Source organism: Malaclemys terrapin, chromosome 10, assembly GCF_027887155.1.
Source record: "Malaclemys terrapin pileata isolate rMalTer1 chromosome 10, rMalTer1.hap1, whole genome shotgun sequence".
Classification (NCBI taxonomy): Eukaryota; Metazoa; Chordata; order Testudines; family Emydidae; genus Malaclemys; species Malaclemys terrapin.
Genome location: NC_071514.1, coordinates 83,656,766 through 83,675,427, shown reverse-complemented (window position 1 = coordinate 83,675,427; position 18,662 = coordinate 83,656,766). Strand labels below are relative to the sequence as shown.

The 18,662-nt window shown below is 45.7% G+C and overlaps 1 protein-coding gene across 1 annotated transcript in view; it reads left to right on the top strand.

Annotated features, from left to right (window-relative positions):
• Positions 1 to 17,612, top strand: part of HS3ST6 (heparan sulfate-glucosamine 3-sulfotransferase 6) — a 115,543-nt gene extending 97,931 nt beyond the window's left edge. The window contains exon 3 of the mRNA XM_054041092.1: positions 16,189 to 17,612. Coding sequence (XP_053897067.1) covers positions 16,189 to 16,807 — 619 coding nt within the window. The 3' untranslated portion in view covers positions 16,808 to 17,612. The remainder of the gene's footprint in view (positions 1 to 16,188) is intronic.
• The last annotated feature ends 1,050 nt before the right edge of the window (positions 17,613 to 18,662 follow it).

The following is an 18,662-nucleotide window of genomic DNA, read 5'->3' as shown; positions in this document are numbered from 1 at the left end:
CCACACAGACACTCAGTGCATGCTTGTCTGGTGTCCTGGCTGTGAGCCACAACAGCAAAGCCCTGCAGGCACCCAGGGTTACAGGGCAGGCAGGACACAACCCCTCACTGGTCTGGATTCCATCCCCAGAAAGGGACAACCCCACGTCATCCCTTAGGATGATTCAGCCTGGTGCACCTCGGTGCTTTCAGACCAATAATAATCTGTGTTGGGTCAGTGCAGAGTTGGGGCAGGACTGTGGTCCCATCTCCTCCCTAACTGTTCTTTAGCCTTTCAGACCCCCCATCTGGAACAGGCCTGTCAGATTAGTTATCCAGCTTTCCACACCATGTCTGCAACTCTTGGACTCTGCCTTGTTCCCCTTTTCTCTGCAGCAGATCACTGGCAATCTCATGGCTTAACCCTGGGTTTGACAATGCCCCCTTCTGTAGCTGGCAGTAACACATTTATACCCATCCTCGGGGTGATCCTCTCATACAGTTCCTGGGCTACATGTATGCTCCACCTATCTCAGAGGTGGTGAGTTTGCCCAATGCAATGTAGGAACTTTCCTCAGCCCTCTTTCGCCCCGTAGATTGAGTTAGAGAGAGATGCTTGGAACAAATGTAAGCCTGCCGCTAAATACAAGGGGTGAAGTCCTTTCTCAGTTACACGGGTGTCAATCTCAACAGCCTGTCGTGCTGACTAATATTGTCTCATCGTTCCCTGGTGCTCCCCTGTCTGTCTGTCTGTCTCCATCTCTCTGTCTCTTGTCTTATGCTTAGATTGTAAGCTGTTTGGGGCAGGGACTATCTTTTTATTCTATGTCTTTACAGTTCCTAGCACTGTGAGGTCCTGGTCCGTGACTGGGATGCCCAGACCCTATGGTAATACAAACAATAAGTAATACTAATAGTCATTGTTCTGCATTGATCTCCCAGCCCAACTGGAAGCCTGGGGCAGTGATGAATTATGTTGATTATTTGGCCGTCTTTTGGTCTGGTAGCTGCAGACACGTGTGCATCCATTCCGATTGAGAGTGCCAGCTTTGCAGTCTAAGAAGCCTCGGTCTGCAGGAAAAACCCTAATGTACCATACGTACAAGTGGCAGGACTAGCTAAGAAAACGTAGCAGTTAAACTTCTGGAAACCTGGCTTTTATTCATCCTTTTTCCTTCATTCCAAGCTAATTGAATGTGATGCTGTTTAATATATTTAGTGAGGAAAACCCTGGTGTTGCATTTGGAAAGGCCAATCTCACACTAAATAACATTGCTGGGGGCCCCGTGGGGACTTGCCCAGGGTTTGGGCACCAGTCCTTTCTCCAACGCTCCAGATTGGGAGAGGCTGGGAGGTACTTTTAACTCATCAGTTCCACTCTCGCCTCTTTTCCTTGGCTGCTAAAAATAGATGGGTGGTGACACTAGACGGCTCGCCATTTGTCTGCAGGATACAGAACTATTGGCAAAGGCAAAGCTTCTTCAGCCTGGGATGTACACACGCAGTTGGCTGATGCACTTCTTCTGAACCTGCCAAAGGTTGCCAAGCCATGGGATCAATTTATATTCCTATAAAACTCAGTTTCATGCACCAGGCTCCCCGTTTCAGCTTTCTGGGGCTTGTTCTATCACATACCTGTCCGAGCTCTGAAGGCCTCAGTGGCTTAACTGACTGGGCTGGATTGTCACCCCATCTTCCGCTGGTGGGCAGCTACTCTCCATGAAACACATGGGATTCCCCATGTGAAGATCTGCCCGCCGGTGGGGGTTGGAGGGCTCATAGTCTGGCCCTAAGACAGGAGTTGGAATTGGAGGAGATTGGAAGTCTCTGACCACTTCTCAGTCAACTCGTAGGGGTCTCCCCTTAATACTTTCCCCACTGCTAGGTGTAGTCCTGAAGAAACCACCTGGTGTGATTAGGGCTTGTCTAGGCATGGCCAAGAGCTCCGGATGGCGACTGCATTGTGTTTCTGTATTTGTTGGAAGTGGAAGAGATTCTGCAGTGAGGACTCTGTTAGCACGGGGGGTTAGTGTGATGTGTGGGTCTAGGTACGTTCAGGGTGGTTTCCTCGACAGGCCATTTCCTTATTTCTCCATGTTTGCATTGGGCGGTTTTGCATGTCGATTAACCAACCACATCTTTGTTGGTGGGGACATACGTCGGAACCATTCCCAGCTGCCCTTTTCTGAGGGGTCGGAATGAAAAAATGAACTCACAAGGCATGTGCCAATCGTCACACTGATGGCTCTGCTTCTGTGTGTTGTGTCTTTCCTCTCCCATCTTTCATCTCTTGTTTAGATGGGAAGCTTTATGGGCCAGGGACTGTCTCTTCGTATGTGAGTGTATGGCGGGTAGCCCTTTTGGGTTGCTACTGCAATATTAATCAAAATGACCTGAACATGCTTTGACGTGAGTTCTCCGTGATCTGGGACCGCATTGGCTGGAGTCATCTTTACTTTATAGAAGTTTAACACTAGTCTGGATTTGTTAATTTCATATGTCCGTGCAGTTGCTGAGTATAAAAAAGAATAACACTCTCAGTTAGGAAACTCATCAAACAGAAGCTAAACTATTGGTTTAAAAAAAATTCCCCAGGCTAGGGCACATGGCTGAGCTTGTTTTCAATCATGCAGTGTAAAAATGGCTGCCGTAAACTGAATTTAAACAGCATAAAGGTGCACGTCTGGTGTTGCAGGGTTGGTCTAATCCTTTCCAAATACCCTCAATGAGCATCCATTATCACGCCTCCCTTTGAAAATCCAGGAGGAAATTTATGGAGTAGATCGGATTGAAACGTGGAATTTTCATTCCATGGGAAATTTTGACATTTCAAATTTTTTTAATTGCAAATTGGAACAAAAAGTCAAAATTTCCTGCAAAACAAAATTCCCTGAAAGAAAAATCATTGAGGCTTAATCAACATTTCATTTTCATTTAGACTTTTAAATATATTTTTTATTTGTTTTTAATTTTCCTCTTTCCTATTTGTATTTTTCAATTAGGGTTTAATCGTTTAAAAATGATCGTGTAGAATCATGAAAAATTAAATAGATTTCAAAATGCAAAGTCAGTTTGGAGAAAAAACCAAAATGTTCCGTTCTCAGAAGGACCTAATCTAAACATTTTGAGCGTTTTTTAGAACAAAATTTTATTGAAATTGACGTGTTTGCGTGTAATATTTCTAGTTGGAGATCTTATAATCACTGAAGATTGATGGAGATATCCCATCTCCTAGAACTGGAAGGGACCTTGAAAGGTCATCGAGTCCAGCCCCCTGCCTTCTAGCAGGACCAAGTACTGATTTTGCCCCAGATCCCCAAGTGGCCCCCTCAAGGATTGAACTCACAACCCTGGGTTTAGCAGGCCAATGCTCAAACCACTGAGCTATCCCTCCCCCCCCAAAATGGCAATTTTGGCATGAGGGATTAGGTAGGAAGGGATTAGCTAGCTTGGGACGTGGAAGACAGATTCAGGTTCAATTCCCTGCTCTGTCACAGGCTTCTTATGTGGGGAAGTCACTTAACCTCTCTGTACATCAGTTCCCCATCTGTACAATGGGGATAAAAGCACTGGTCTTCCTTGCAGGGGTGTTGTGGGGATAAATACATGAAACATCGAGAGGTGCTCACATACTGTGGTGACGGGAAGCATAGAAATACCCAACACATCTAGCTGCATCCTAGCCAAATTGTCACTTTGTTTTCTACGTTTGCAGTGTCTTTTTCTTATGGGTTTGTAAATAAATTTCGCAATTTTTAGCCCCAACATTTATTGGTCCAAAAATGTGTCCCAAAAAGTGCATTATTCGGCATTCCTTAGACACCATTCTCATCCTCAAAAAACGTTTATTTAATCGGGAAGCAGAAACAATATCATGTGACTTTAGGGGACCAATCGCATACCACAAACAACAAATAGTAGAAGTGAACAAGTTTCAGAGTAACAGCCGTGTTAGTCTGTATCCGCAAAAAGAAGAACAGGAGTACACAAGTACTCCTGTTCTTCTTTTTGTAGAAGTGAACAGCTTGCGATCGACCCCAGGGGCTGAAATTTGTTTGCGTAAGAGCTATGGTGTAAATATTTGTGAATAACAAATACTTCCTTAGAATTCAGGATCATGACTGCTTTGCAATGAGTAATAATGGTATATTTCCTACAGTGGTTACATAGGATCCTTTCTCTTTAACAAAGTTGCCGTTGGACATAATATATATTTTTTTCCTTGAGGCGTCTCAGAGCCAAAACGTTGTGCTTGCTTATGGAAATAAGCTGGGTAGAAAAGAAATTCCAAAGTAAACTTTTCCCTATTTTGCTAATGCATCAGGAAACCCCAGAGTGAGAGATTGTTTTAAAAAATATTACATTTGGCTGCAAAAGTGCTCACTTATTTCTCCGCTAGCTTATACATTATTAAAACCCATGCCTTATGGCAATTTTCAAAGCCAAAGGTTGGTTGTATTTTTTTTTTTAATTTAAACAAAATGGGATCTTATCTTAGAAATTAAAAAATCTGTTTCAAAGCTCAGTGCTGAATGAGCTAATGGTAGAGAGTGTGTATGCATAGCTAGCTCGCAGGCCAGTGATGAGCGTTCATCAGAGCCATCTGCATTAGTGCTAATGTAATGTTACTGTTTGGCGACGCTGTGGCCTAGTTGTTAGATCAAAGTGTTTGGAGGCAGGGGGAAGTAATTCAGACCAAGCCACTGAATTGCTCTGGGGTCTGGGGCGAGTTACTTAATTTCCTTGTGGTGTACTCAGATGAGTTGTGAGAGAAAGGCAGATCTCTAGTGCACATTTTCCCACATGTAGGGTTTCAATTCTTGTTGATGGCAGTTTCTCAATCTGCAGACAGAACCGGAGCCAAATTGGCAGTCAGGAACTGGGATCCATTTTTGCTGTAGATCAGAGAGGAAACTTCTCCCCTAATTCTGGAACAGGCTGAGCATCAGGTCGTGTCGCTTTCTACATTTGGTTAATGCTGATAATACTTTGCACTTCTATAATGTTTTCCATTGGAAGAATTCGAAGTGCTTTAAAAGCACAAATTAATCCACCTCCACAGCTGCTGTGAGGGAGAGGAATTATCATCATCACCATCTACAGATGGGGAACTGATGCACAGAACAGGTAAGTGATTTACCTGTGCGGCCAGGAGTAAAACCCAAGAATCCTGGGATGGAACCAGGGCCCTCCAGAGCTAAAGGCATGAGCTAATGAGGACAGTTTGAGGACTGTGTTGAATTACAGATGTGAGTAAAGATACTCATGTGCTTAAGTGTTTCCAGGCTGAAGCCGTTTGGTTGGGAGCGCCGTAGGCCAGGAAATACGTCAATCTGAGCTAACAAACTGCTGTGTACAACAGCCAGGTGACATTTTTTGGCTGAAACTTTTTTTCAGCAAGAAACACAGAGTTAGCAAAACCAAAAGATTTCACAAATTTGTGCTGATTTTGCTGAACTTAAAAATCTGAAAAAAAAAATTTGAAGTGTTAATTTTTGACATTTTCAAAATGAAATGTTTCAATTTTTGGTTCAAAATGACTTTTTGTTTGCAAATTTCTTTTAAGGTTATTAAAACCTCCCCTCTCCCCCAAGAAAATGTTTAAAAATGGATAAAGCCCAAAAGAAACATTTTAGATTTTGTCATAACAAAACATTTCATTTGACCCCCCCAACGTAACTTCCTAAGCGTGTCTCCAAACCACCAAACATCAAAGCGTCGCATATATTGCATTTAGCAAATGTAACACAAGATGCTGGATCAAAATCAAACTGCTGCCATAAAGTCATCAAACATATTTGTATTACTCCTTGAAAGCCATAACTCACGATTAGCAAACGCCCCCAGGCTTGTGCTGCCATCTCCACTTCCGCTTCCTGGCTTCAGCCCAATAAAGCAACAGGTCAGCAGTTTTTTAGAAGTTGGTTGGAATGTGCTTTCCTTCTGGCTTGAACCAATACGATGGAGGCTAAAGCAAAAGAGGTTCAGGTTAAATAATTTGTCCAAGCAAAAGCAAATCCATTCCCAATGGAAATCCCCTGTGCTACGGGGAGCATGTGTAATGGAAGCCATGCAATGTTTGGCTGACTTCAAACAAGGGAGGAATTTAAGGAATTGCATTACAGAGCTGCCCAAACAAGCAAGGTATTGAGAGACAATATAATCTAGTGGATTGGGCACTGGATAAGGAATCAGTTGATCTGGGTTTGAGCTCAACTCTGCTACTGACTTGCTGTGCAACCTTGGGCAAGTCTCTTCACCTTTCTGAGCCTGGGTGCCTTCCCACTGTCCGTATTTATGTAGATAGTACATACCCTGCAGAGTTTACAGTCTCTCACTAGGTCTAGCACAGTGGGACTCAGCGCTTGGTCAGGGTGTCCAGGCATTATTGTAATAAAAATATACACACACACTTCCAATTTGGCCTTTTTTCTGTTCAGGAATAATCTTTGGTAAGATCTGGATTTTTATGGCTCTGTTATCTGTACTTGTTCACAGAATATCTCTATTAACGTAGTTGGGCAGACAGGATTATCTGCAAACAGTTCAGATCGATAACGCCATCTGGTATTTTAATATTTGGAATTCACTGTTCCAGGTGCACGATTAGCCACTTGATGATTCCCTGTTCTGTTCATTCCCTCTGAAGCACCTGGCATTGGTCACTGTCGGAAGACAGGATACTGGGCTAGATGGACCATTGGTCTGACCCAGTATGGCCATTCTTATGTTCTTAATAGCAATGTTTATTTTTAAGCATTTTTTATTTTTATCTAAAGTGATAAAATTTAAAATAATTTTCACAGTTGTGAGAAATTGGGGGGGGGTTAACACTGGGGGGGGTCAGACAATTATTTAATGATAGTAGACACTGACATTCAAAAAGGCTTATAACTATTAAATCACCTTGTAACCATTGTCAACATCACATGGCAAAATATACAAAGTAAATATCCTTAAATCAGACTCTCTTCTCATGCAGCACTTTTCTCAATTTGCTTATGTGTAGATTTTTATTATTACTGATGGAAATATTTTTCTGTCAGTTGTTGTGTGTTTGGTGAAATCGATGTTCACAGACATTTACCGATAAAAACCGAATCCTTCCAAGCCTAAATAGAAAAGGATCCTGCAGACTAACTGGCTGCAGCCCTGACACAAACAGCAACGCCTCAGAATAATGGAAGGGAAAGAGAACAATTGCTGAACGTAGCTAGGAACTGCCCCTCATAATGCATTGCTCACAGATCCACTTCAGTGGCTGGCAGAGCGTTTCAGATGAGCTCTCTGCCTAGCAAAGCTACGGATGGAGCGGTCGGAGTCATATATTTTTTTTAAAAACAATATGTTCTGATTGTTCAGACGTTCTCATTCCGTAGCTTCTTTCCTTTATTTGATTACCCACTTCATAATCTTCCCGGTTTGTTCACTTGAGAGGCGAAGACGTTTTTGAGGCGGATCTGCTGACAATGTATGTCTCACAGAACAGCTGTTGGTAAAGGTTACCTTTTGGATACTGGCTGCTAATGCACCATAGAAATTGAATCACTTCTCTTTTTATTTCCATGTTGCTTTTTAAGCTGTGTAGAAGATTTCATTCGCTTTAAGGTACTTTAATTTGGGGAGTAGACGACACAAAAGCCACCACCTCTAAATAACACTAATTGGGCAGGTTCAGCAGTAGAGTTGATTGGAAATCAAAATGTCCATCCCGTCGAAATTCCAATATTTCGATACTTAGTTTTGTCCTGAATCTGGACGAAAAGTCAAAATAGTGAAACTTTTCACGGAGCAGAAAGGTCCAGTAAAATTCTGTCTGGAAAAGTTGAAATGGTTCGTTTCAGTTTATCAGTTTATGAAATGTTGACATTACTAGGGTGACCAGATAGCAAGTGTGAAAAATCGGGACGGGGATGGGGGGTAATAGGAGCCTATATAAGAAAAAGACCCAAAAATCGGGACTGTCCCTATAAAATCGGGACATCTGGTCACCCTAGACATTACTCTCCCTGTCCTTCAGCCACTGCGGTGCATTGTGGGGCCCCTAGGAGGCCCTGTGACAGCTCAGCCACACAGAGGGACTGCTGTGCATCATGGGAGGTGTAGTCTGCCTGGGGAACTTGACTGATAGAGGAGAATGGGAGCAGGAGGGATCTGGAACTACAGTTCTCATGAGGCACTGCAGCCCCTCAGGCAGCTGCAGAGATGATGGTTCATCTGGAACAAAACATTTCATTTAGTTTCACCTGACAGAAAATCCTCCCCAAATGTATCTTCCCCCCCTGGATAATTTAGATTTCAATAAAACTCCATTTTCTGACAGAAATGTTCCGTAAAGAGGCCAGGGACTGAACTGCCGTCTCTGTCTAAAAATGGTGTCTCCAGAGCAGAATGAAGGGTCTAAGGCAGCAGTTCCCAAACTACGGGTTGTGGCCCCACGTGGGGTTGTGCCAGCAGTGGATGCGGTCGTGGCAATCCCAAGTGTACAGAGGACACCATTTTACAAAATGGCCTCCTCTGCCCAGTGTCAACTTGCACTCACCCTACATGAAAGGTCATCCTGGGCGTAGGATGCCACTTTGTAGAGCAAAATGGCGTCTTCCACGTGGCATGACCTCGCACAATATGGTGCATATGAGGTCACGCTGGTGCGGAGTATGCCATTGTGTAGGGAATGCCCTCGCCCATGCAGTGGGCTCACGCAGGGGAAAAGTTTGGCGTAAGGGTCTCTTTCTCCTCTCACCCTGTGTCACTCCATTGGCTTCAGTGGAGCAAGGCTGATTTGCACTACCTGGCCCAATCAATGGTTTTAATGTATGAATATACGTAAGGGGAAATACACTGAATTTCAGTGCTTCTGAAACTCAGGGCGCGGGGTGAATCCAGGTGTCATGGGGACAGGTGCTTTTAATTCCCCCCACAGCTTTGTCATGAACAGCGAGGCACCTTGCTTCCCTAGTCGCAGAGCTTGCTGAGTTATAGGGTGGTTCTAGGATGTAACCCCCCCACTTGGGAACCCTCATGTCAGTTCTGCTCTAAAGTGGGTCTGACCTTAATTCCTATGGGATGAAAGGCGAACACATTTGCTCCCTTGGTCACTTGGCATGTGGCCCTTTGTAAAGGAAAATAAGGGTTGTGCTGGGAGGGTACACTGAAAGTTTGTAGAGTAGGTGTTTAATCACCGGTGTCTCCCCTTGCCTACCCACTAAAGTGGGGTCCTTTTCTGAATAGCCTGACACCGAAAATCAGGGGATAGATGGCTGCGTCAATGCAGCATACCGGAAACTATGTATGTCAGTGAATTGCATGAACAGCAGTAGTACTGCAGCAAGTGCAAACCGCGAAGATGGGGCGTTAGGTACAGACTGAAATGGCTGCAGATAGGGAAAACCCCGGCACTAATCTTAACAATAAATAAACAACTCTGGAAAGGAAACTACAAACTACACAAATCATAAACAACGCACACACACATGCGCGGGCACACAAACTCACAATCTCTGACCCTCACTCCCACTCGTGCACCAAATCACTCCTAATTCCACGCAGCTGCTTATCTGCACACGATCCCATGCATTGCAGCCACGGGCACTGGTGCAAGTAGGACTATGAGGACTCTGGTGGTGGTGTGCACCAGGGAGGCAGCTACCCTCAGTTGCAGGGGGGCACTTGGTTACAGGTTCAAGCAGGATGTTTTAAAACTGTGCTCCCTCCGATCCATCTGGAAGACCAGGTGTGATGGAGGAGTCAGAAGGTGACTCCAGGAGCTGGAGTAGATGATCTCTTGAGGTCCCTTCCAGCCTTACCTTTCTATTCTTCCATGATTCACCAAGGGAAAAGTGTGGAGCTTTCTGGGAGATTGGGGCTAGCCCTGAGGGTGATGAGCAGGGACCAGCTGGAGGCTAGTGCACCAGGGCCCTATTGCTGACAGGGGCCATTGTGCTGCTAGTGTGACATAAATGATAAATTTAATAATAATAATAGTCCTTAATTAGCCTTGGAGTCAGCTAATTTGGGGGCAGATCCTGAGGTCTGACTCAGGAAAACTCGGGTTCAATTTTGTTGGAGTAAGATCTCAGGATCTAGCCCTTTGCTATTAGCAAATCACTCCGATTCTTTTGTCCTTATTGCTAGACTCCCCTGAGCCTTCCTGAGTTCATCTGTATCCTGCCTGCCAGGGAATGGCTGAGCAATCCCCCCATAGGCTGGCCCGTTGTTTGTTACTAGGAGAACATCACTTCACTAGTGCATGAGACAGCCTGGTGCTATGAAATTATCATGACTGTGAGCCCTGTGGTTGGGACAGTGTCCCCGTTGCATGGGACAAAAGACTGATGTTCACGGTAAGGAAGTCTACGTGCTTCCAAATCTCTTTCTTTCCTCTCGCTGCACCCCCTTTGGCATTACACCCCACGTCTAGCTGATGTGGACAGAAGACAACTTTGGGGGTCATCAAAGGGTTGGGTTAGGTTGTAGGGAGCGGGTTATTTTGCAGCACATCCCAGCTAGGCAGGGTAAGGGGTAGCATCACATGAAGCTCAGTGGGATTTGCTCCCATGGGTTCCCAGATATCGCTTCACCTGGACCCAGCCATCCCCGTTCTGCTTCTATGTCCTAGACATCTGCAGCTTTTGGACTCCCGGAGAAGTCTGACGGGCCTGGGAAACTGGTATTGTGTGAATCCAGACCAAAGTGGAATTGAGCAAATTTTGGTGACAGGTAGCCAGTCTGGACTGTAATAATATATATTGGAAGAGAGTGATAAAATACCATTCAGTGGGGATATTCTCATTGGGTAGGAATTGCCATGCTGTCAGACCAGGGTCCATCTACTCCAATATCCTGTCTCTAGCAATGGTTTCAGAGAAAGGTGAAGGAAACGCTGGAGCAGGCAGTTATGGGGTAACCTGCTCCCAGGGAAAGTATCTTCCTGCCCCCCGTCCGTTAATATAGTAACAACAGCTAGCTGTCATACAGCACTTTCCATCTGTCGATCTCAAAACACCTCCCAAAGGAGGGCACTCTCAGGGCTGGATTAACACATAGGCAAACTAGGCACGTACCTAAGGCCCACCTTCATGAGGGGCCCAACCCGAGGGGCATTGCGACCCCCTTTGCCCCAGCGCAATGCCACCTGCTCAGATTTGGCCCGGCCTCCCCCCTGTCATCCTGGAGGGCCCCAGGGTCAAACCTGAATGGCCAGTGGGGCAGCCAGTGCTGCTCCTCACTGCTGCCATGGGGCTGGCTCCTGCACCAGGGCTCCCCACTGGGGCCTTCTTGGCCTTGTCCCACTTCCAGCAACCCCTGACTCCTCTGCTCTGCCCTCTCAGCGACAGCCTCGAGACCTGTTAGATGTACAGGGCACTGCCGTGAATGCCCACATGGGGAAGCTGGCCCAAGGAGCCCGGAGGGTGGGACATGTGGGGCAGTGTCTGCGCAGCAGGAGCCAGTCACTGACTGATCTGGACAAAAGAGGGTTAACTAAGCAACATCTATGCGGTGGGAGCGGATGTATTTGGGTTAATAGATCACTAGTGCAACTGTGCTGGTTAATATAAATATGTCCACACCGTGGGAGCTTAGCTGGCCAGCAGAGGGGCCCAGAAGTGTATGTTTGCCTACGGCCCAGTGATGGGTTAATCCAGCTCTGGTTGCTATCGTTATTCACATTTTACAGGTGGGGAAACTGAGGCACGGGAATGGAAGTAACTTGCCCAAGGTCACTCAACAAACCAGTGGCAGAGGCAGGAATTGAATCCAGGGTTCCTGAGTCCCAAGCCAATTTGGCTTGTGCTCTGAGCAGGAGTTTTATATCCCTTCCAAAATTCTGCTTTGTTTTTAATCCTTACAATTGTAACTCCACATTGCGCTGTTATGACATTAGCTGGGTGTTAGAACAAACAAAACTTTTCCCCTCTCCCACCCAAACTTGCATGCTGCCTGAAAAATAGAAACAGGACCAGATTCTCAGCTGTGTAAATTGGCATAGCTCCTACACCAGTTCATACCAGCTATTTAGCCTGGGTTGTTTATCATCATCTATACGTTTCAGTTCCCCTGCAGCACATTTCAGAGAGACGACAGGATATGCTAAAAGCACATTTGAATTTTTAAACAATGGCCGGGGTCTTATGTTGTCGAAAAAACATCTTGGAGTGTTTACTGGACAAGTCCAATGAAACACTGCATATTCCATGCGTTTCCTGCCTTCCTGGGGGAAGCGCTGGTCAGGGGAGTGGGTGGCAGGAGAATTAGCAAAGGAATGCGCAGGACTCAATCTGGCATTTTATTTGCATTTTTGCTCACACCTTTTGTGTGCGAAATTGGGAACTGAACGGTTTTTAATAGAAGGAGTTCACTGTGCTGTTGGCAAGTCCCACAGCATCCCAGCTGGCCTCTTTACAGCTATTGATTAAACAGTAACATTGCCAGGAGTTCTCCATCCGTCACAGTGATGGGAACTCCAATCATGAAAACGCAAGGGTGAGAAAAAAGAAGCCTTTACAATTACAACCTGCAGCTCACTAAATGAAGAATAAAAAACCGTTGAACACCCTATAAATATTTATTGGTGCAGCAATCAGAGAAGTTTGCTTTTGTGTTAAAAGACTTGAGACTGGATTTGTTGAGGAGTGCATCGGAGAGAGAGAGAGAAACCATCTCCAGTAAGAGAGAAAGTGAACTGAAAACGCTTTGGCGGTTGGATTGTGATAGGTCAAGGTTAGGTGAGAGATTTTACCTTAGTCTCTTCTTTAGTAAAGTGAATTTGATTGGGCTGCTGACAGTGAGTAAAATGGGGCCAGATTCTTCTCTCTGACACCAACGAAATAGACTTTCATGGGGTTTTTGCACACCAGTGGCCTCAGTACACCTGCTGCAGGCTCCCCCACTGACTTCAAGAGGAGTTACTTGGGTCCTGCCGTGAGAGAACCAGGGGTGGACTTGCCTCAGGCCTAGAGAGGAAAGCTCCCTTTTTACAACTGCATCCCCTTCTGTACCAGAGACCAAGCAGCGGCATTGGAAATCATCCCACTTCTCCGACCCCTCAGGGTCCTAGTACAGCCTAGCAGAGTTGAATCTGTCCAAACTGGGCTAACTAGTGTGGTACAGTCCGAGCTTTTCCTTCTCCGTGTGCAGCCCGAAGCATGTGGCTACGCCTGGCCGATAAACCCGTGTCGGTGAAGAGTTCGCGCTGTAACGCTTCTCGCTCTTTGACGTTGCAATAGACACAGGTCTGTTAAAAGACTGTGCTGTAGAGTAAGTCCTTGAAGACCCAGTTCCCCACACTCCTCTCCTCTCACTTTCAGCCTCTCATTATTTCCAAGCAGCTCTGATGGTCCTCAGAGCAGCCCCAGTAACTCACGTAGTGCAGGCTCTCATCCGCCTGCTAGGATATTTATGCAGACAGACTGATTAATTCTTCTCTCCTGCTCACCGGGTCTGAGACTTACACGGCACCAAACTGAGCTTGACAGCTCAGGAAGAGGGCAGCCCCTTTGGCTTCAGACAAGGAGTAGGGTTTGTGGGGGAGTCATTCTGAAATCAATCATCGACACAGCTGAGGTCTTCTCTTCAAGAAGCCTGGGCCAAATTCACGGGGGGTGTACTCAGTGGGGCTATACCCAGTGGCAATGTGACCTCCCAAGCTGTTAGAGAGAACATTGCCATCCAGAAATTCTTTATATGGAAAGGTCCTTCCACGTTTCTTTGAAGGAAATGCAGCATTTTTCTAAAACTGTCTTAATTTCTAGCTTCCGAGTTTCCTTTTACGAAAAAAAAAAAAAAAAAGAGGATACTAGCTTCTTTTGAAAGCTCTTCTGAGGTCAGCCCTGTGTAATAGTGACACAATCCATGGCCCCCGAGGTCTTTTGTGGATTATAAGGCCAGACGGGATCATCATAATTGTTTAATTTGACGTCCTTTATTACACAGGCTAGAGAACCTATGTTGAGCCCATAAAGTCTGTTGGAGCCATAGCAGAAAGACATCCAGTCTTGGCTTAGAGCCAGCAAGTGATGGCGAATCCATCACATTGCTAGGTGAGCACCATGGACTTGAGGCTTGCTGAGCTCCGTTGTTGCTCGGAACTCCACCGTGACCGAACTCGGATCCAAAGAAACAGACCCCAACCCTTTGAGCTGACAGAGAACCTCTCCGACCGGGGGCTGGCTGGAATGCAGTGAAACTATTTTGTAAAGAATTTCAAAGTTTTGACATTTGTTTTCATTCTGATGCAGAATGAAACCGAGGCCTTTGGAATTTTTTTCACAAGAAAACAAAAACAGCAAAGCAAGATATCTACCCACTCTGGAACCCAGGTTAAAGTCACTGCTTTGAATGATGCAGAGTGGGGACTGGAACTGGGGGTCTGCCATATCAGAGGAGTGCCTTATCCACTGGGCTATTGACTAGTCACACTTTTTGGTTTGGAATCAATGGCATTTTTCAGTGGAAAAGTTTCACCGACATTATTTCAACCAGCTCCAGTTAGCACTATTGGGTGTATGATACAAAGCTGAACAGTTCTGAGTCCATCCAGCAGGGGGCAGTCATGTACATACACACTGGCCAGCTCCTGACCATACCATTGTACGTAGCATTCTGTTTTGTTTTGGTAGCGAAATCTTGGAAGGGTCTCTGTAAGTGAGCAAGTCCAGCCTGTCAGAAAACAAAGTGCCCATTAGAGTCTAAATGGATCCCCACATCCCAGGTCTCATTAGCTGGCAGGCAGTTTAAAATGAACAAACTGGTGTGTCAAGGCATGGTAAAAGGAGGAAAAAGGGGTTCTTTTGGGGGGGTGAGAACTCTTAGAGTTCTCCTAGGAGCAACAATCTGGGCTGTTTTTTGATTATGCTTCTAGGAGAGCGATCTCATAAACTGAGATTAGAACGTGGCGTTAGATCAGAGTCTCGGATTCATGAGTTTGCCCTTTAAAGGCATACCTGGGACTGGGGTGTATTCTAATCTCTGCAGGACGCTCTGTCTGTGCAGATCCCATGGCTATTAATGTCAGGGACGTGGCTAAAATCCAGCCAGGTTTTTAATGTTATCACAAGCCCAAGAGGGCATTTGGATTTTCAAGGTTTGAAGAGAATTCAGGTCTTGTGAAGGGGCCGGGAGTCACACACCATGCTGTCCCCACCAACCCTGTCCTGCGGCCACTGTTTCTGGGGGTCAGAGAGTAGCTTAGTCTCTCCCACCATTTCCTCGGCTTTTTTGCTGATGATGCCAACGATGATGCCAATTAGTATCAACAATGACAGTGACTTTGGTGCTATGGACAATTGGACAGCCTGAACTCGACCTGGCTCTCCACCCATTCAAGAGAGGGCCCAGACAGCCCTCAGATGTCAACATCGTCGCTCGTTATTATTATTTAACTTTTTTCTGGTAGAGCCCACAATGTGCCAGGTGCAGTACAAACGGAAGGGAAGGCGCGGTCATTACTGACCCATTCTGGAGTTCCACCAGCTAGTTAGAAAAGAGAGTCTTCTACTAATCATCCATTGCCACCCATCCACATTGGCCACGGTCCTGTAATTCTGGAGTCACTCCTCAGAGTGATCTCCAGATCTTATACCAAGGTCATTGACATCAGAACCTTGACCTGTGTGCTTAATTCAGGAGAAGACAAGTACTGTGATTGTCGTACTGTACTTTGCTTCTTGTCCACACTATTACAGACTAAAGCCAGTTCCTGCTCTGACTTACCTCCCATGCAACCCCATTGTAGTGAATGGGGTTGCACTTGGTGTGTCTGTCTGTACTGAGGTAGCATCTAGCAATCCCAGACAAGGATCAGGACTCCATTGTGCTAAGCACTCTGTAGACAAGTACCGAGGACAGTCCTTGCCCAAGGCAGCTCACAGTCTAGCCATGCCACAGGTGGACAAAAGAGAATAATGAAGTAGGGGTCTGTTGGAGAGGGAGGTAACAAAAGAAACAGAGTTTGGCAAAAAAATTGAAGTCACAACCCTAGTCAGGGCCTGATGGGAATGGCTTGTAGGCAGCACAATGCAATAGGGCTTAAGAAGGGATTTTAAAGCATTTTGATGAGGGATTTTCCCTGAGCATTGGGCTCGGCATGTGGGGGCTGACGGCTTGATATTATCCGCTCGTTCTTACACTGGTGCCCATCCCTGAAAGTGTTAATGGGTCAAAGCTGGACAGATACACTTGAGTCATTACTGTTGTCCTTTCCTTTCCACAGGAACCTGATGCCGCGGACTATAGAGGGGCAGATCACGATGGAGAAAACCCCGAGTTACTTTGTGACCAAGGAGGCCCCCAAACGTATTTACAACATGTCCAGGGACACCAAGCTGATTGTGGTGGTGAGGAACCCAGTCACCAGGGCCATCTCGGACTACACACAGACACTGTCCAAAAACCCCACCATACCCAGCTTCCAGGCACTGGCCTTCAAGAACATCAGCACGGGCCTCATCGACACCACATGGAGTGCGGTGCGGATCGGCATCTATGCTAAGCACCTGGACAACTGGTTGCAGTACTTCCCTCTTTCAAAATTCCTCTTTGTCAGCGGGGAAAGACTCGTGAGTGACCCAGCTGGGGAGATGGGCCGAGTGCAAGACTTCTTGGGTCTCAAGAGAGTCGTGACAGACAAACACTTCTATTTCAATGAGACCAAGGGCTTCCCTTGCCTGAAGAAGCCTGAAGGAAGCAGCCGGCCCCGCTGTTTGGGGAAGTCCAAAGGGCGGCCTCATCCAAAAATCCACGGGCAGGTGATCCAGCGCCTGCAGGAATTTTATAGACCCTTCAACATGAAGTTCTATCAGATGACTGGGCAGGACTTTGGGTGGGACTGAGATCTCACCAGGCCATTGGCTTTCTAAGCCACAGTGGGGAGAGGGCAACTAGTCCCCTTAGCAGACCTACAGGGCCCTTTGCACATTGTGTGCCAAGCTGCCCAGGGACTCTAGCATAGGTGTGTCCAAGGCAAACTTTTGGAAGACACTTCCCATGTTCTAATTTATAATGGACCTGTTCCTGGAGAGAAATGTACACTTACTGAGTAGAGAGAAATATTTAAGAAAGAAAAACAAACAAACAAAACCCCCAACCCCAGATCAGATTAAATATTCTTCCATATAAATCTTGCTAATCTATATTAACCGGAATGATTTTCAGATGGGGTGTGTGTGTGTGCGCACGTGTGGGTGTGTGTGTGCGCAGTGACAAAGGCACTAAGATTCACAATAAAGCTTTGCAAATTAGAGTTGGCCTCCTAATGCTGCTGTAATATTCACAATCAGCCATCCCGACCCTTTTAATTAGCAGGGGAGAGGGCCCCAGCCATTAGTACTGTGTTTAGTTCTTGGATGCCTTTCTTGCAAAGGGACACTAAAGATAACAACTGGAGCCAGGTTCGAAGCTGCTGTACAGCAATGTAGGTCCATTGACTTCAAAGGAGCTAGGTTGGTTTACATCAGCTGAGGCGCTGGCCCGGTATATTAAAAACACAAGTGATTCATGATGATAACATGTTAGGAGCCTGATCTTGCCCCTCCCATTGGAGTCAATGGAATTTTGACTTTATTGGGGCCAGTAGCATGCCCCAGTTTTAAAAAAAATCTTATTTACTTTTTATGCTAGTGTGTGTGTGTGTGTGTGTGTGTGTGTGTGTGTGTGTGTGTGTGTGTGTGTGTGTGTGTGTGTGTGTGTGTGTGTGCACGCTTCACTGCTTCACTCAGTTGGGCCAGTGAATTTTGGCCTGGCTCCTCAAAGGCACCTAACTCCCTTCCACATACCTTTGAGGACCTGAGCCTTTGTGTTTCTATTCAATTTCACTTTCCAGCTTTTTGGCCTACACCCAGCAAGTTTGGTTTTCAGTTTCCCATGCTTCAAGAGGACATGGATGCCCTCCTCTTCCCAAAGCTCTTCTTCATTAAAATGTACAATAAATAAAGCATTGTGTTCATTAGAGTTTTGAAAAAGCCCTTTTAAAAAAGACGAGCTGAATTTTGGACCTAAGTCACGTTCGGTGGCCTTAGAAACACTTACCTGGTTTGATAGTTTCTGCCAGATCTGCAAAATTGCTATAAAAATTTACTAGGCCACATCACAAAATCTGCTTGCCAGTTCTTTTCCCCATGACCGTACAAAATTATTGATACTTTGTCAGTCCAAATATTATTTGTCTTGGTGAGTGATCACGTAGCATATGACAGGGTTGGACAAAAGAACCGTAAATTGGCAAAGTTTGAAATAAAAGGAAATATTAATTCTGTGCCTAATAAGCACAATCGTCTTAAGCACATAGTCAGCTTTAAATTGGTACTTGCATCTAATTGACCTCAATGGGAGTTAAGCACCTGCTTAACTTAAAGCTTAAAGCTAAGCAGGTGCTTAAAGCTAAGCGGGTGCTTAAATGCTTTGTTGAATCAGGGCCTTAACAGCTGAGTCAAAACACTCGTTGAATAGAATGGGACGACTCACGTGCTTAAAGCTTAGACACATGTGCAAGTACTTGCAGGATTGGGGCCCTGTTTTCAGAATGGCACTTTGATCATTTTCTCTTTCCCATTTTGCAGCTGGCTCTGCATCTCACATGTTGATTTTTATTGAGGCGAATTTCCTTTCTGAGACTGGGCAGTGACTGGCATTTGATGATACATCTGGTTGAACAGCGACTCCAGAGAATGGTGTATTTTTCCTGATTTA